Here is a 19,794-nt window from a genome sequence, read left to right as displayed (position 1 = left end):
TTCCATACAAATTTAAGGACTATTTGTTCCAGTTCTTTGAAAAATGTCCTCGGTATTTTGATCGGGATAGCATTGAAAGTGTAGATTGCTCTGGGTAGTATGGACATTTTAACTATGTTAATTCTTCCAATCCATGAGCATGGAATATTTTTCCATCTTTTTATGTCTTCCTCAATATCTTTCAAAAGTGATCTATAGTTTCTAGGATATAGGTCCTTTACGTCTCTGGTTAAGTTAATTCCAAGGTAACGCATGGTTTTTGGTGTTATTGTAAATGGGATGGATTCCCTAATTTCTCTTTCTTCAGTCTCGTTATTCGTGTATAGAAATGCAACTGATTTCTGGGCATTGATTTTGTATCCTGCCACCTTACTGAATTGTTCTATAACTTCTAATAGTTTGGGAGTGGATTCCTTTGGGTTTTCCATATAGAGTATCATGTCATCTGCAAAGAGAGACAGTTTGACTTCTTCTTTGCCGATTTGGATACCTTTGATCCCTTTTTGTCTTCTGATTGCTGTTGCAAGGACTTCTAGTACTATGTTGAATAATAGTGGCGAGAGTGGGCATCCTTGTCGTGTTCCTGATCTTAAGGGAAAGGCTTCCAGCTTTTCCCCATTGAGAATAATGCTTGCAGTAGGCTTTTCATAGATGGCTTTTATGAGATTGAGAAATGTACCCTCTATTCCTACACTCTGAAGGGTTTTAATCAGGAAAGGATGCTGTATTTTGTCAAATGCTTTTTCTGCATCAATTGAGAGGATCATATGGTTCTTGAGTCTTTTCTTGTTGATATGATGTATCACATTGATTGATTTGCGAGTGTTGAACCATGCTTGCATCCCAGGTATGAATCCCACTTGGTCATGATGGATAATCCTTTTAATGTACTGTTGGATTCTATTAGCAAGGATCTTGTTGAGGATTTTGGCATCCATATTCATTAGAGAAATCGGTCTGTAATTCTCCTTTTTGAGGGGGTCTTTGCCTGGTTTGGGGATCAAGGTAATATTAGCCTCATAGAATGAGTTTGGTAGCTTTCCTTCTGTTTCTATTTTTTGAAATAGCTTTAGGAGAATAGGTATTATTTCTTCTTTGAATGTTTGGTAGAATTCCCCAGGAAAACCGTCTGGGCCTGGAGTTTTATTATTTGGAAGGTTGTTTATCACTGACTCAATTTCTTCATAGTTAATTGGCCTATTTAAGAAATCTATTTCTTCCTGTTTCAGTCTTGGTAGTTTATAGGTTTCCAGGAAGGCCTCCATCTCTTCCAGATTGTTTAGTTTTTTGGCATATAGCTGTTGATAAAAGTTTCTAATAATCCTTGCAATTTCAATGGTGCTGGTCGTGACCTCTCCCTTTTCAGTCATAATTTTAATAATCTCAGTCCTTTCTCTTTGTTTTTGGACAAGTTTTGCCAGTGGTCTATCAATTTTATGGATTCTCTCAAAGAACCAGCTTCTAGTCCTGTTGATCTGCTCTACTGTGGTTCTGGTCTCTAATTCATTGATTTCTGCTCTAATCTTGGTCAACTCCTTCCTTGTCAGTGGGTTAGGCCTGTCCCTCTGTTGCTGTTCCAGTTTCTTGAGGTGAGAATATAGAAACTGCATTTTAGATTTTTCTATTCTTTTGAGTGAGGCTTGGATGGCTATGTATTTCCCCCTTAGGACTGCCTTTGCAGTATCCCATAGGTTTTGGACCGTTGTGTATTCATTCTCGTTGGTCTCCATAAATTGTTTAATTTGTTTTTTGATTTCCTGGTTTATCGAGTCATTCTTGAGCAGGATGGTTCTTAGCCTCCAAGTGTTTGAGTTTCTTCCAGGTTTTTCCTTGTGGTTGAGTTCCAATTTCAGAGCGTTGTGGTCTGAGAATATGCAGGGGATAATTTCAATCTTTTGGTATTGACGGAGGAAGCATTTTAGAAGAGCCTACCTAGAGAATAGGTATCCAGAAGAGAGAGGCAATCCCTCCTCCTCACTGTCCTCCTCATGCCCGTTTCTGTGTTGCCCTGACCTGTTTCCCGCTCTGGGTGGGACAGCTTCTCGTAGCTCTTGCCTTGACCTACCGAGGCACAAACATTTTACCGCTGATAATTTGCTTAGGGTTGTTCGTCATGTTTGTTTCCTGTGCGTTAACTTTGGTCTAAAGATTCTCCTTCCAGGCAAGTTTCTTCTGATTCGCTCTTGAGTGATTGTGTGGTTTCTTGTCACTTGGGTGGATGCAGCCACTGAATGCAGAGAAGGACCTAAACCTCAGCCATGGCCATCGCCAGAAATCAGCCCCGCACATCCAGGGAAACAGTAGAAAGGCAGCGAAGTCATAAAATACAGGAGGGAAAATTCAGAAATGAATTTGGCAAAAAGTAAAAAATCCTGTTTTCTCCTAAAGGACCTACCGATTCCTCATTCAGAGAGTTCAGTGACATATACCAATGAGATAAATGTACGGACTCCAGCCAAAGTGTACAGTTTGTGGTGGGAGAACTCACACAGCTTAGAAAAGATTTAGATTGAGTCTGTGGTAAAAATGTCAGCAGCTATTAGACAATTAATGGAGATTAACTGAATATTGTTGTGAGTAGCAAGTAAATGCCTTTTTAGAAGCTGTTTATTTATTTAAGTGATCTTTACACCCAGTGTGGGGCTCGAGCCCACAACCCCGAGGTCAAGAGTTGTGTGCTCTACCAACTGAACCCGCCAGGCGCCCCTAGAAGCTATATAAATGAACAGTAGTTCTATTTATTTTAGAAGACTTGAGAGAACTTTTTCTGTCTTCACAGATCATAGGAGTAAACAAGTTCTCACAGCTGTAGAAGTTAACTACTTCGGAGGCTCCTCCCTTCCACTACATTCTGTACATGCTGAGAATATTACCCGCAACAATCCTAGAAGACTGTGAACCAGCCAAGTGGAGACACTTGCTGGGGTAGAAAGGAGGAGTTGTAGGTAAAAAGGAAAGTGCACGCTGGCAAAAATGAGGCTCGTAGTGAGAGATTGCGATACACGCTGTCTCACGCAAGTCCTCGCTGCGTCTAATCCCTGGACGTCACGTAAACACCTAAAAAAAAAAAATTTGATCAAGAAAAACTCTCCCTTACCGAGACTTCGCTCACGTGGGCTATAGTACAGCCAGCGTTAATGCCATCATTAAGGGTGACAGAAGTGTTTAGAGGAAAGCTTAGAGGGAGACAAGCCGTTTACCTGGAGGTCAGAGGTGGTACTTCCCAGAGCTTGTCGTGAGGACTGCATCCAGAGACTGTTGAGTTATATTCAGTCACAGCCTATATCTGAAAGATCTCCAAACACCTGAAACAGTCGTGGATGTTTACCCAGGAAAGAGGCAGTGAGGAGTAAAAGATTGCTGAAGGACAATGGGATGTGGCTGTGTGAAAAAGGACATCTCAGAAAAATGTATTAGCTGCTTCTGAAGTAGCCATGAAGTCGACCCTTGAACAACATGGGGGTCGGGGCCACTGATCCTCCCCCCCACACACACAGTCGAAAATCCATGTATAACTTTTGACCCTCCACAAAAAAAAACTTAACTACTGATAGCCTACTGTTGACAAGAAGCCTTACCGATAACATAAGCAGTCAACCAATACTTTTTTTATGTTATATGTATTACATATTGTATTCTGAATAAATTCTTAATTTTTTTAAATTCTTAAAGTAAGCTGGTGAAGAGAAAATGTGATGAAAATTCTTATAAAGAAAAAATACATTTACAGTACTGTACCATATCAAAAAAAAACCCACATGTAAGTGGACCCGCACAGTTCATATCTGTGCTGTTCAAGGGTCAGCTGTAATTTAGACACCCGTTGCCATTGTAATTGTTAATTCCTGTTTTAGCTCCATAGATAATTGTTAATAAACCCAAATGATAATCTTTATAATTAAACATATACTTCTATTAAAGGGAGGAGCTAACTTCTTTACTATTTAGCCACAGAGCAATACAATAAACACTTCTATTAGAAATATTGATATGCACCCAAAGTTCTATCTGAAAGGTATTAAATTCATGTCTCATATCAACAGTTAATATATAGAACAGATAATTAAATATATAAAGGAGATGTAAACATCACTAAAGATCACAAATTCCCATCCTTGCTAAAAATAAACCTTGATAATAGAAACAAATTTAACTTAAATACCTTTATGAAATTATCAATAAACTTAAAATATTCACTAGAAAGAACTCTTTGAAAAACAAATTGGCTATTTTTGGTGGTGTGGTTTGAGTAAGTCCACAGAATTGATGTCTGTTATACAATTCTGTAGGGACAAGAGAAAGTTTCACGTTAATATAAAATAAAGGTTTTATTAGTCATAACCTGATTGAACATATTTGGACTCTGCCCTAATATCTAATTTATAATGAAAAATGTATAAGCTCCGTGACCACTGTGGGGTACATTTCCCTAGTCTGTAAAATGGAGGAGTTGAACTAGATGAGCTCTACAACTTTTTTCTAACTTGTAATATTCCCACGTTCTGAGACTGTCTCATGTGAATGTTTCCATCCATGTGTGGTGCTGTGAGCACTGGGGACGGGAGTCAGTGAAGTACATGAAACTCGTTGCTAGGCTAGTAAGAGTTCAACAACTGATTCAGAACCCAGCTAAAGTTGAAACAAGCATTGTTGCCAAAGAAGGTACTTACTTCTTCAGAACTGGACTCAAAAGAGAAATGCTGTACACAAGTGTTGTAATTATTTCCATGGTAATTACAAAGAAAAACAGCTATACAATATAGAATATTTACAAATACTTTATAGCCTAAATACATTTAAAAAGTGTCAAAAGCTCATAATCAGTTAAGATATAGATAACACCACTGTCTTATTTGTTCAACAAAATTACCAAACTATGTAAAAACCACTTACCTGTGGATTCATTCTTGTGTTTGCTTTTGTTTTTCATATGCAGTAGAGAAAAGTGTTATCCCTAAAATATTATAAAATTTGCAATAGAGGAAAAACTGGAAACAATTGGAATGTCCAGCCATTTAAAGGGATGTTTGTAAAAACAGGGACGTGTTCCTAGAAAACCATATTTAATGGAAAAGGTTATACTTTCTTAGAAAAAAATTTATGGAAAAGAGAAAAATCAATGTATTGATGTGTATATAGGACTGTTTAGTCTGTAGGTGATTTCTGTTTTTCACCTCTTTTCCACATTTTTTTATTTGCCAATTTTTTTTTTGATGAGCATATGTTGTTTTGAGTGCAAACATTAATTTTTTTAAATTACAAGAAAAGTGTTGGATGATGAAAAGTTGGCATTCTTGCCGGATCTGAAGGGGCTCTAGGGCAACAGCCAGTTAAGCAGATTCTGGGGGGGTTTCCCACCTCACTCTGCCTTGAAGAGATCATCAAATACTACAACTTTATAACCTCTTTCCTGCTTGTAATACTGGTGCATGTGTCATGAGGCTGGAGTAGAGCTGATGTCACGGGAAAGGAAAAAACAAAACTCATCGTGAGTTGTGGCCTTTAAGAAATTGATTCAACTATTAAGTCACTCATGTAAAAGACTTGATGTTGCCCCCACAATACATTGGCTAATATTGAAATAATTACATTTATTTATTACAAAATTTGTATTATGAGAGTTACTAATACTAAAAACAATGACCTGTTTCCCCGTAGATGGAGAGAACTGTGACAGCAGAGTATGAGCTAGAGTACCTGTTACTTGAAGGACATTGCTTTGACACGGTCACGCAGCAACCTCCTCGGGGCCTGCAGTTTACACTTGGCACCAAAAATACGCCTGTTGTGGTTGACACAATAGTGATGGCCAGTCTTGTAAGTATTACACGTAATCGATTGTATTTAATTACACGTTTTGGTGAAATCCTCTTAAGTTTTCCTGATAATAAGATGAAATCGATTTTGTCCTGCCATTGCTCCACAGCTCCCAGAAAACAAAATTGAATCCTTAAATAATGTAATTAAATAAAACCCAAATGACACTGATGTGTTATTCAGGGTATTGCAGAATCTCCTTTTTGGAATTCATTTATAGAATTTATTCACTTCAGTTAGCTAACACTCTCTCGAGTCATTCGTGTATAATCTTTTTTGAACAATTGGATGTTTTTAGTCCTGTAACTATCATCATATTTTTCTCATCCTAAAAGGGATATTTTCAATTAAAAGCAAACCCGGGTGCTTGGATACTGAAATTACGCCAAGGAAAATCTGAAGATATTTATCAAATAGTTGGGTGAGTTCTGTAAATCACTTTAAATTTTTTATGTGTAAATTAAGTTTTTAGTGTTTTGGATAAGAAATGAGAGGCAGGGTGATTTATTTTTCCTCTACAAAAATTTAAATGATTTTTATATTTAGAATTCCCAGAAAAATAGGTGTAAGTCCTCTTTTAAAAATAAATAAATAAATAAATGCTTCCTGAGATGTAGTGGATCCTTTCATTTGGAAGTAAATGGCTTTTACTGAGATACAATGTCCTTTCAAATCTCATTGAGTATATAAGCTATTTGAATTCTCCCCTTTTTTCCTGCATTAATTCTTTCTCCGTGAAGTCCATGTCCTCTGCTTGCTTGCTTAGCTGGTTCCCTTCATCTAAACTGCTGGCTGTCCTCATGTATCCAGTGATTTTTAGTTGCTTAGCATTACTTATAAAGATCANCTGTCCTCATGTATCCAGTGATTTTTAGTTGCTTAGCATTACTTATAAAGATCATGGGGCGCCTGGGTGGCTCAGTCGTTAAGCATCTGCCTTCGGCTCAGGGCGTGATCCTGGCGTTCTGGGATCGAGCCCCACGTCAGGCTCCTCCGCTGGGAGCCTGCTTTCCACTTGCACTCCCCCTGCTTGTGTTCCCTCTCTCACTGGCTGTCTCTCTCTCTGTCAAATAAATAAGTAAAATCTTTAAAAAAAAAAAAAAAGTGCAGTTGGGAAGATCCAGACTATCTAGGATAATAATGGTGCCCTCCTCAAAGGACGATTGTGTGTGGATCAACTGAGTCAGCATCCCTCAAGTGCTTGAAATGATGCCTGCAATAGAGTCTCCCTTACTACTACCTCTGCCACATGGTGGGCTGGAGGGAGTTGGCTTTAGATCTTGTGTGGGTCCAGCTACAGTGTGTGACCTGGCTCTACCCTGCTCTCGTTGGACGGTGGAGTCAATGGCTAAGGTTGCTAATGCCCTTGAGCAACATTTATGCCTGGAAGCTCTTGAAAAATTTTTAAGAAATTTGACACAACTAGTACATAAGTTGGCACCCTTTCTATTTCCTAGTGGTAATTGGTGGGCATGGCTGTGCCTTCTCCTTTGGTTTAACCACTTCAGCTGGGCAGTTAGGAGAAAGAGGGAGCCAAAGGCATGTGTAAACCAGCATAGTCCTGTAACCCCTCAGATTTTCATTTTAGAAAAGAGTTCAGGTGTGTGTTATGAATCTGACTAAACTCAAAGTATCTACTAATTTGACCTCTTCTTGCATTGCCTCTTTGACAAAATTCAACTTTATTGTAAATGTTTTTAACAGTATTTTATGTATTTTTCTATACAGAGAATGGTATCAAAAATTATTGGTCAGAGCTGTCATATTTGATTTGTTTATGCAGTTTTGAAAATTAGACAGTGAACTATATTATATATAATATAAAATAGAAATATCCAAGTGATCAGATGACCATCACAGACACATTTTCAGTCTTATGGGTTTAACATTACACTTCAGATTTTGGTATTTGAAAATGGCTGCTGAATATTGAAAAGTTGTTGGACGGTGTAGAATTCCTTCGGTTATGATATGTAACAACTTATTTTAAAGTCTCAGAGACATTTCGTATTTTAATTATCATTGTAATATATCAAAGACATATGATAGATTTGACTTTTGTGATCTTGGTATATAGCAGCAAAGAAAAGCAATAATTTGAGCTTGCTCAGTGATTAGGAAATATTGAATTTAATGACGTACTTTTGTACAATTTTAATTTGTATTAAGTTAAAATTGGATAATTTTGAAAATTATATATTATAGTATATCTTGATTGTAGAAACAGCAAATATATATATACACAGTGATGTTATGCTTATGCTTATTGTGAAATGAATTCATTCTGTTATTTATACCATCATAATTACATGTCTTTTCTGGAGTTGATTATGGATGTTTACATATTTTTCCGCTTTTAGCCATGAAGGAACTGACTCTGGACCAGACCTGGGAGATATCATTGTTGTGATAAGCAGCTTCAAGAGCAAAATACTGGAAGTACAAGTATGTGAGGCAGGAGCTCTTGCTGTTTTGTTCTTAATATTAAGAATTATCTTTTTTGCCCTTAATGGATTAATTTTATTTTACAACTAATTTTGCAGTTTTACTGCCTAAAATGTTATATTGGAACTCTGGCATGAAAGGAAGAAGAGGATTAATAAGTTCATGAAGGGAAGGCAGAGAGCTTCAAGATAGAAGCAAAGGAACAACTTTTTCTAAGTTAGGATGTGTCTGTTATATCTCCCGTATCCATAGCCAGATAGTGTTACAAATTAGGCTCTAGAGGTGAGATCAGGAGCACAGACTGAAAAGTTAGCCCTGAAAAGAAAAAGTGATGTTTCTTTCCTTCACCAAAAAAAAGAGAGAGAGAAAAGGAGTTTTTAATGATGGCAGATTTATTTCTTTGACCAACTTACCACTCACCTACTTAGAACTAGTAAAAATGTTGGGTATGTGTTTTTATAACATCTTAAAAGCAATGAGGAGCTGATAATAACAAAATGATAAGGATAACAAGAAAATACAAAACCAGGATTAAAGGGAAAATACGAGCCGTAGTGAATTAAGCAAGCACAGAAGCTTCTCTTGTCCTGAGAGCATTTGTCCATCCTGGTACATCTGAACTATCATCTTGATTTAATTTGCAGGGTGATGGGGACAGAAAGTAAAACCCTGGACCCATATAAGGTGGGTCATCTGTTAGAAGATCCTCTCACCAATAAGCTGGCTATAGCTTCAGGGTAAGGATGACCCCTAGTAAATTATTCCACACAGTCTTTCAGCCCAAATTTGTATCATGCATAGAGTCCAGGAAACCCAGAGCCTTGAATTTGCACTAAACTAGTTCCAGGGGCGCCTGGGTGGCACAGTGGTTAAGCGTCTGCCTTCGGCTCAGGGCGTGATCCCGGCGTTCTGGGATCGAGCCCCCACATCAGGCTCCTCTGCTATGAGCGCTTCTTCCTCTCCCACTCCCCCTGCTTGTGTTCCCTCTCTCGCTGGCTGTCTCTGTCTCTGTCAAATAAATAAAAATAAAATCTTTTTAAAAAATAAAAAATAAACTAGTTCCCGATTGATAAGATTGTACAGGCATTTGGCAGAAACATCTCTATGTCTCTGGAATAAGGTTACTGTATCCAAATACATAGAGAAAACCAGAAACAACAGAAAGCAGACACATACACACTTCTGTATATTAGAATTATTGACACAGACTCTGTAAAAATACTTTAAATACTGTAAATGCTTACAGTATTTAAAGAAATAAAAGACAAGCTTGAAAACAATTGCAGGGAACAGAAAACTATAAAAAGTTCATATCTGATTTTTTTTTTAAGTGAAACTTCTGAAACTGAGTGATACAGTAACCAAATTAAGAATTCAGTGGATGACTTTTACACATCTAAAGAGAGAATTAGTGAATTGGAAGATAGACCAGAAGAAGTATTCCTAATGCAACAGGGACATTAAAAAAGAGGATAACACAGCAGAGAGTATAAAAGGCATAGAGAATAGAGAGGGAAGTTAAACATTGCACGGAATTGCACAGGATTGCATGGAACCTGGCTCCACCACACTCTGTGTGATCATGGACAGATTGTTTAGCCTCTTTCTGTCTCATTTTCCTCATCTATAAATTGTGGTTGATAATGGAACCTACCTTATATGCTGTTATAAGGATAAGATAGTTCAGTTTGTAAAGTGCTTTGTGAATATTAAATAATCAAAATAATTTTAAATGGAGTTCCAGACAAAGATGAAAGAGAATGAGGTAAATGTAACAGTGTGTGTCAACTATACTCAGTTAAGATACTAACTCAGGCCCAAGCCCTGTAGGAGCAGTATTCCAGGTAGTTTTATCCTAGTCCTGTAAACAGGAGAGAAAAACCATTTCTGCCAAGCTGGGGACACAAAAGAACGTTTCCATCTTTGAGCTATTTTGACCATTGAAAAGTTGCTTAAGTTCTCTTGAGCTGAATTGTTTCACTCAGTGTGTTAGTTCTAATTTGACTTGTTGGTCTGTAGTTGAGAGCAGGTCACACTCTTTGACCATAACCACCAAGTCTGTGAGGGTAATAATCATCTACCTGAGTCAGACCTTCTGCAACCACCTAGATCCTTCAACTGATTTTAATAACACAATTTTATCTCCTCACTGACCATCTCTCACAATTACGTAGAAAAAGGAGAGCAGAAAAGATAACATTAAAGATCAGCCCATCAACCACAGCAGCCCATGAATAGGAATTCCACAGAGAAAGAACAGAAAATGGAGGAGGGAAGATATTTCACAGACAAAGAAAAAAATATTCATGTCAAAAGAGCCCACAGATTAGCATGAGTTAAAAATGGCCTCCATGAGACCCTAGTAACTGTCAAGGAGAAAAGGCAGGTCACGGCCATGGAATGACACTAACACTAGCATCAGACTTTTCGTTTTCAAGATGGATGTTACAAGACAGCAAAACAAAGCCTTTAGTGTTCTGAGGAGAATTATTCTGAAGCTAGGATTCTCTAGCCAAATTCTTAATCAAATGTAAAGGTAAAGTTATTTTCTGAAGGGTGAAGATTTAGAAAAATTATTTTTCACACCCCTTCTTGAAGGTTTTTGCCAGCACAGTGACGGTGACGACCAAGAAAGATAGGTATTTTGAGAAATTGTGAAATTAATCTGAAAACCAGTGCAAAGAAAGCCTTGAAAGAAATAGGCAGTTAATTGTTGAGCTCCAAGAAAAATATCTTCAAGAAGACAGGAATTCTCCACAATGACCATGAGTAATAAACTGGAAAATACTAGGTACGTGGTAAAGAAGAAATATATCTCACCCACAAGAAAAAAATAAATGCAAAAGAAAAAAGAAAACATGCAATAAAATTTCAAGGAAAAATATTTGTCTGTTGGAGGAATTCGAGAAAGCAGAATCCATCTGAAATATCAAGAGTCTCCCGTGAGAGGCACAGTCGTCCTGTTACTGTAACTGCAGAGAGCTAATCAGCGCGAGTGGCCTCGCAGACTATTCAGTGAATAATATCTACATTGTCACAATAAACACTATCTACTGACTTTCAAGTTGTAGAATAGACCTAGCAAAGTGCTGAAGTCATAATTAGGTTTTACCAAAGTAAATGTAGATATTATCTGTATTTACAATGCTAAAGTAAAAGTTGAGCTAATGTAAGGTGGGAGGTGGAGGGAAGAGATAGAAATATTATTAGTATCCTTATACAGAGCATACAAGAGAAACTTGAAGTTGTTGGAACAAAAAATATATATTAAAGTGTTATTTGAAGCTACAGAGACACTCGGTAGAACTAATGATAATGATATTACTGCCAAAACTTCCAGACAAAGAGGAAGAGTGATATAAGTGAGCTACTCCTCTGTCATCAGAAAGAATGAAAGATGTCTAAACTCTGTGATTGCAGATATGCTAGTAGATAACATCTGAAGTTGATAAAACATTAAATACAAGTGTAAGCACATTATTTAGCAGTGTGGGGGTGTTTAACAACAGGAAGAACTAATAAGAGGTTGACTCGATGACTGAAACCAGATTGTGTCTGTAATGTTGTACTTTCCCGGCTCTGTCACTGCACCTGTCTTAGATTTACAGCGGTCGCCTTGCCCCATGTGTTTCACTTTCAAACCATGCTATTTAAATAATATTTAAAGCTGCACAGTTCTAAGACTTTCCTTTACCATGCTCTCTAGGTGCAAAAAAAGCCAGACAAAATTAAGGAGGATATCCTTACCAATAAAGAGGAAAAGAAAAAAGGAATGTGGGATTCCATTAAAAGGTAATTACTAGTGAATGTTTTAATCTTAACGATAGATTCGTCAAGAATCTAGAATGTGGCAGGCCTGTGGATGGTAAACATCTAAGTAAAGCACAGATCCTCTTGTGGGATGAGATCGATACATAAATATTAATAAAACAGGGTAGGAAACTGGAGCTGTGAGACAGTTGAGAGTAAGGTGCTCTGCGAACCATGGGAGAAAAAGGCTCTATCTAGTGAGGAGGAACCTCTGGAAAGACTCCTTAGAGGAGTGTGTGGTTAAGATGTGCTCTGAAGGGGGGTGCCTGGGTGGCGCAGTCGTTAAGCGTCTGTCTTCGGCTCAGGGTGTGATCCCAGCGTTCTGGGATCGAGCCCCACATCAGGCTCTTCCTCTGGGAGCCTGTTTCTTCCTCTCCCACTCCCCCTTCTTGTGTTCCCTCTCTTCGCTGGCTGTCTCTGTCAAATAAATAAATAAAATCTTTAAAAAAAAAAAAAAAGATGTGCTCTGAAGGAGGGGTAGGATCTCAGAAGTTGGAGATGGAGCTAAGATATGAAGTCAAAAAGATTGAGTATGTTCATAGGAACAGAAAGTAGCCCAGCTTAGCTGAGACCCTGGGACATTGAATATAATAGGGAATCTATAAATCAGGTTGGGGCCTGTGTGAGTTAATCAAAACAGGACTGTGTTGGCTCACATGTGGATAGTCCGAGAGTAGAGCTGGCTTTGGGCATTCAGGTGATGTGGTCTAGAAACTCTTCCTCCATGTCTTAGTTCTAGTCTCTGTGCCTCCTTTGTTTTCAGATAAAGTTTTAGAAGAAAAAGCTTGCCACCTCCAGTGGAAGAGATTGCTTCTTTCCATAAGTCCCAGGGCTGACTCATTGGTCCTGTTGTTAGCCATTCATCCCAATGGAAGTTACTGTAACTCTGACCATGCATGGGTCATATGCCTGCCTCTAGAGCCAGTGAGAGGGCCTGTCCCACCTAGACCTCACAGAATGAAAGTGGAGGAGGAATGCACCCCCAAATACTAGGTTATTGTTACTAGAAGTATAAAGGTTGCTAGGTGAGCAAAAACGAAAGCTGTCTGCTGTAGGCCCACATTATAGAGCACTTGGAAAGTCCATTTCAGAGACCGGAGCTTCATTTGAGTTATGATGAAGAACCAGTGATCCTTTTTATCAAGGGTAAGAAGTAGAAACTTTAGGCCAAATAGATTCAGTAACCTAGGCAGATTTTATCTTGCCAGTCAGAAGCACTCCCATCATTTGGGATTATGCCCTGCTTAGGCCTCTTTCTATAGTTGAATTCTTGTTTGATAAGAATGGTGTTCCTATTCCTTATGTGCATTGAACTGTTTCTAACTGAGAAGGGCTTAAACCCCCTCGTTTTGAGTTCATTTGGAGAGTAGGTATGTTTGAGAGGATAATGAAGCAGAATGTGGGCATTTTAAAGGGTATTTGTCCACTAGCTTCTATTCAAACCAGAGGGTGGAGACAAGAATGAATACAGGTGTCCATCAAATAGTAGCACTGACACTTTCTGTACAGAAGGTACGGAAGCAAATGCTGCTGCATTAGGAAAGGAGAGGGTGCGCGTTCAGGACGGTGACTCCTTCAGACGCATGAGTATTGTGTATAATACAGTGCTTTCACTTTTTTATCTTAAGTTTAATCCTAACTCCGAGTATCAACTGTATTTTTCTTATTCGGGAGATTACAATAAGAAAAGATTTGGAAAATGCTTTCGTAACAATTCCTATTTGCCAAAAAAAATCTGTAGTGATTGTAAGTTCTTTGTTCTTTTCCAGATTTTAGTCGTTCTAAATATCGTGCATATAAAAATGAAAAATTTAAATAAAATTTTTACCTAGGGAGGAAAAAAATGATAGATTATGAATACCCCAAATAAAAGATTCAGTTACTTTTGTGTATGAGATGGGACTTATTTTGAGAGGCTTCCCTAATTTTATTGCATGTTAAATTCAGTATTTAGGTATGTAAAGTTTGCAAATCCATATTAAGAAACTGTCAATCACTACTTTCTTATTCCAAGTTTCACGAGAAGTTTGCATAAAGAAAAAGACAAAAAGGAAGCAGATGTTCTAAACATATTTTCAGTTGCTTCTGGCCATTTATATGAACGCTTTTTAAGGTAGGTATATTTTTTATCTAATGCTTTGAAAAGTAATACATGGTTCAAAAAGAATTTCAAAAATTCAGAAGAATAAAAGAATTCGTACAATGAAAAATCTACCTGTTTTCTTATTACCCAGTCTCCTTCCAACAGGAAACCAATATTATTTTCTTATCTTGCCAAAGATATATGTAGATAAGCAAACATATTTTCTTCATTTTTAACTTTTTTTACTTAAGTAGTAACAAAGTTTATGTTGTTTTACACCTTTTTTCTTTCTTTTTAAAGATTATTTATTAATTAATTTGAGAGAGAGCGAGCATGCATGAGCAAGTAGGGGGAGGAGCAGAGGGGTAGTGAGAGAATCTTAAGCAGACTCCCCGCTGAGCATGGAGCCAGATGTGGAGCTTGATCTGAGATTACTCTGAGATTACCTAAAATTATGAGAGCAGTATTTTTTTTTTAAGATTTTATTCATACAGAGAGAGAGTGTGAGCAGGGAGAGGGGCATAGGGAGAGGGAAAGAGAGAATCTGAAGCAGGCTCCACACTGGGCATGGAGCTCAATGTGGGGCTTGATCCCATGACCCCAAAATCATGACCTGCTCTGAAATCAAGAGTTGGATGCTTAACCAACTGAGCCACCAGGCGCCCCAAGCAGTATATTTGTAAAATAAAATGAAATTTCATGAGTTTGATTGATTTGGAATATTGGTATTCTGTATGGCTAGGAAATGAACATATGTTGTAACAACATGGTATGTGAGAGAAAGTATGCATAGTAAATTTCCCTTTTCCAGTGAGGAAGTACCTTATTTTATAAAAAAGATGGGTGGGATAAGAGCAGGAAAGCTTAATTCCAAATGACAAAGGGCTATTTTTTTTCATCTTTTATATAGAAGGATATCAGAGGACCCCTCAGAAATATTTGAGTATGTGTTGATATTTTAATATGGAAATTTAGATACGTCTGTATCTTCTCTACAGAGATCCAGCATAGCAAGACAAGTGACCTGTCCAGTGAATTTCCTAATATAGGTTATTCAACTCTTGGAGCTTTGTACACCTGATATTAATGACAAATAGCGTAAAGATTAGAGTGTAGTTCAACTAAACAAGACTATTTCAGAGTCACCTGGAAAAAACGAAAAGCAATTGTCTATTCTGCATGGTGTGTGTGTGTGTACATATCCTTACATGTTACATACTTGATGAGGCACCATAATTTGTGAAGGTTCTTCAGTCTATTTCTCCATAATTCAAAGTGAAAGCTTAATATCTTTAAGTAATTATATATATATAATAATTAAAATCCTTAGGGAAAACAGGGTGAACTCCTATTAATGTTAACTTACTGGTTTTAACGTTCCTATTTTATACAGAATCATGATGCTTTCTGTTTTACGTAACACCAAAACACCCGTGAAATTCTGGTTTCTAAAAAATTATCTCTCACCAACATTTAAAGTAAGTACATTAATCGTTTTATCATAGAATCGTTCAATGTTTGAATAGTAAATTCTTTATATCATTGTAAGTTCATGTAATTTCAGAATGAGTCTTGAAATTATTATTTTTAATCAGTTTTAAAACTTTGGTATTCACTATTCATTTTATCTACAGAAAAATTCTTTGCTGTTTTTATTTAAAGAAGTGTTTAAAAGGACAGAAAGAGATGGTTCATTTTTTTTAAATAATATTTTTTTATTATGTTAGTCACCATACAGTACATCCCTAGTTTTTGATGTAAAGTTCCATGATTCATTACTTGCATATAACACCCAGTGCACCATGCAATACGTGCCCTCCTTACTACCCATCACCAGCCTATCCCATTCCCCCACCCACCTCCCAAGGAGATGGTTTATTTTTAGCTAAACTCAAAATCAGAAAGATTAGTGGTTTTTCATAATATAATTAAATAAAATTTGGCAATGAAAGATAGGTACAGATTGTCAATAAAAAGAATTAGGTTCTGTCTTAATTTTGCAAAGATAGGCTAGAACAGTAGTATCTGGAGAACATGAAAACTGTACCATAGGAAACAGTTTGGTAGTTCTGAGAATAAAAAGGCTCTTTTATGCTTGTGCAGCACAGTGATTGCTGTGGGGGTGGCTTGGGTCCTATATTTAAAATGAGGCATTTTATCTTGAGAAGTTTTCAGATGGTCAGCCCCTGTTACCCTGTACTGAGCCTCACACTCCTGCCACAAAGTGTGCCCTCTGTCTCCCTGTTCTCATGACAGATCATCAGATTTCATGTAAGTTAGGGTCCCATTCAGTAGCAGCTCAAAGGAGTTCTCTTTTTTCTAATCCAGCACCAGAGGTAAAAGCAGAAAGAAGAAGAGCCCACCGTGTTTTTATTCCTCTTGCCAGCACATTGCTAAGCACTTTACCTACATCATTTAGTTGCTCTTCATCAAGTTCTGTTCCCAGAAAACTGAGACTCAGAAATCACACAACCGGCCTATACACGACTGGGAGGTATCTAGACCCACCCTCAGGTCCAGAGATTAACTAGAAGGACTCATAGAACCAAGAAAAGCTATTAAACTCCCCGTTACAGTTTATTACAGCAAAACAGTACAGATTAAAATGAGCAAGGCAAAGAGATGCATGTGCATAGGACAGGGTTCAGGGGAGACCAGACCAAGAGCTTCCAGCTGTCCTGTCCCAGTGGAGCTGGCGGACATAGCTTATTTCTCCCAGTAAACGTAACAATATACACGAGTGTTGCCGATTAGGGAAGCTCACTCAGACTTTGGTTTCCACATCAACCCACCTGACTGCCACAGTGGCTGACCTTCGCCTGCAGGAGGTGAGCTGATACCTTGTGGCTCAGAGTCCCAGCTCTAAGTCGCATTGTTAGCATAGACTCTTCGGCGTGGCCCAAGACAGGACAGTACAAGGGCAGAGGTTACCTCTCAGGGCAAAGGGCCCAGCTTTTCTTTGAGTAAGATTTGTCCTTCAAAGCCCAGGCCTGAGATCAAACAGCTAATTAGGAACACAGCTGAGGTCAGATGCCAAGCATTCTGCCCTCAAAGCCCAGGTGCTTAACTCTTAATATGTCACAGCCTCTCCCACCACCGCCACCAAGAGTGCCACCTCACGTGCTCATTTAGCAGTAAACAAACACCTGAAAAAGAACCCATAAATATAAAGAAGAAGTCATATTAGTTTGTTACCAAATTTTTGATGTTATCGTACTAGGCAAGTACTTCGTAAGGGGATTAATTCTACATACACTGAGATAGTACAATCTGGAGATTCTCTTAGCAGGCAGTAGAAATACCCATGCTGTGCCTGCACGAAGTTCTTGTTCTACCACGTGGTCAGAAGTAATAGCATATCTGAAATAATAGTTTCCTTCTTTTGGGAATTTTGTTCCTTTCCCTCAAAATGTTCGTCTTTTTGAAACTTTTCAGTGAAGTGCAACGTGTACAAATCATAAGTGTGCCCCTTTGAATTTTTACAAAGTTAAAACACCTGCGTAACCAGCAGTCAGATACAGAAATTACTAGTACCCTAGATCCTTTCCTTCCAATTTTCAAAACCTCTCTCTTCCTTCAGGTATTTGATGAATTATACCTATTTAGGGAATAATCCTTTCCTGGCCACACAATCTGAAATTATAGTCCCTTCTGATTTTTCACTCTGCTTCCCTCCCTTTTTTGCTTTTCCCCTAGCACTGTGTTCTGTAGATGACTTACTGTTTCATTTATTTTCTACCTACCCCCTCTAAAATGTAGGCCTTACAAGGGCCATGATTTTTGTCTGTTTCGTTAACTTCTAAATAGGCCCTAAAATAGTGCCCTAAATAGTGCCTGTCACTTAGTATGTGCTCAGTGAAAATGTTAATGCATATTTGCTGATTAGAGACTTTTCTACTTTATCCTAATATATTTTTTTAAATTTTGAAATCAAAACAATGATTCTCAGCAACCATTCTAGCCATAATTGCAGCATTTCAATTCACAGATAAAACCAGTGCTTACGCTAAGGAATGTAGTTTAAATCTACACTGTTCTTACAAAAGCAGGAAGAAAATTAAAGGAGGTGTATAACCAGCAACCAGCTACAAATGAGAAAGGTGGAGGAAAAAGCAAATTCTCTTTTTGCTAACCCATCTTTCCCCACCTCTTTACCACTCTTCCTCTCGGTTTGGGGCTCTTGAAGCAAACTTAGCCAACCGTGTATTTCATTAACTGCTCTGCTTTTAACAGGATTAGGTACTGCAAGTCTAAGACTGAATCAGATACCAAACATCCAGAACCACAGTGACTACCCTGTATTTTTAATTCTTGAATTAAACAGTCATAAATCTCAAACATGAAACTCATGTAGAAAACCTAGTTTATCAATTTACAACCCATTCTGTGTGTTCTTGCACTCCCTCTTCCTGTTGTATCTGTTTGCGCAGTGAGCACATTGACGTGCACGTGGTGTTCCACAATCCGGGCGCTCTTCCTTGTGTAGTCAGGCTTCCTCACGTTGAGCATGGCTAGTGAACACTAGGGGAACATTTAGCTTACTCAATAAAGTTGCTATTCAATATGCTGTACCTATTTTTTAATGTCAGTAGATTATATAGTTTCACGTATACTTGTATTTTTATATTTGTCAGCATTTTCATATTCCTGATTAATAGGTTTAAGTTCTAGAAGGAGTTTAGACATTTTACCAAGTAGTTTGTAACAATTTATAGTAAACTCTGCTTTTTAATGTTAATTTTTTTTCTCTAAAACAAAAACTATCTTCCTTGAACATACTCTTTGTGCGTATGTGTGTGTCTTTAGGAGGTAATTCCTCACATGGCCAAGGAGTACGGATTCCAGTACGAGCTAGTGCAGTACAGATGGCCCAGCTGGCTTCATCAGCAGACCGAAAAACAGAGGATTATTTGGGGTTACAAAATTCTTTTCCTCGATGTCCTTTTTCCCCTAGCGGTGGACAAAATCATTTTTGTTGATGCTGACCAGGTAATAAGATTTTAACCATTGTTTCTGGTAGTACTTAAACTTTTTTTGCACTTCTGTCTGAGTGTAGGTACTCCATTTATGTTGCTGGTGTTCATTATTATCTTTGTTGCCAAGCTGCATAAAATATACGACATGAATGTGATGCATAAGGAAAGTGTCTTTAAAAAAAAAAAACAAAACAAAAAACACCTGTCAGAATTCCAGGGGAAAATCAAATGTATCGCAAGAAGTACCATTTATTATTCAGGACATGGCAGTTTTCTCTCTGACGTAGTAGTTTTTAATTTTGGTAATTAAAACATCAGTACTGATATTACTCACAATAAAAGTAGTTGTTTGAGTTCCTGTGAATATGAGCTGATTGTTTAAAATGAGCTATATCTTCTTGCTGAAAAAATTGGCGATTACAGACAACTCTCCTTTCCTTCTTGAAGCTGAATCCTTCTCATTCTACCACGTAAGGGAAAAAAATTTCCAAATTTAGTCCCCAAAAACCATTACAGTACTCAGCTTTCAAAATTTACATATCCAAAAATTGACTTTCCCCTTTCCTCCCTTTCATGCCTTTGTAGTCATTAATGGGAAATATTTTTAAAATAACACAGAATTTTTAAGAAGAACAGTAAAATGTAAATATTAAATCATATAAA

The 19,794-nt window shown here is 37.7% G+C and overlaps 1 protein-coding gene across 3 annotated transcripts in view; it reads left to right on the top strand.

The window, feature by feature from the left end:
* UGGT2 (UDP-glucose glycoprotein glucosyltransferase 2) overlaps positions 1-19,794 on the top strand; it is a 186,003-nt gene that overhangs the window by 143,578 nt on the left and 22,631 nt on the right. For all 3 annotated transcript variants that reach the window (XM_002918641.4, XM_034665381.1, XM_034665382.1), the window contains 7 exons: positions 5,659-5,817; positions 6,153-6,238; positions 8,178-8,262; positions 11,969-12,054; positions 14,087-14,185; positions 15,549-15,633; positions 18,962-19,144. In XM_002918641.4, coding sequence (XP_002918687.2) covers positions 5,659-5,817; positions 6,153-6,238; positions 8,178-8,262; positions 11,969-12,054; positions 14,087-14,185; positions 15,549-15,633; positions 18,962-19,144 — 783 coding nt within the window. The remainder of the gene's footprint in view (positions 1-5,658; positions 5,818-6,152; positions 6,239-8,177; positions 8,263-11,968; positions 12,055-14,086; positions 14,186-15,548; positions 15,634-18,961; positions 19,145-19,794) is intronic.

This window comes from Ailuropoda melanoleuca, chromosome 7 (assembly GCF_002007445.2).
Source record: "Ailuropoda melanoleuca isolate Jingjing chromosome 7, ASM200744v2, whole genome shotgun sequence".
In the NCBI taxonomy this organism is placed as follows: domain Eukaryota; kingdom Metazoa; phylum Chordata; class Mammalia; order Carnivora; family Ursidae; genus Ailuropoda; species Ailuropoda melanoleuca.
This window is presented reverse-complemented; position numbering and strand designations above follow the sequence as displayed.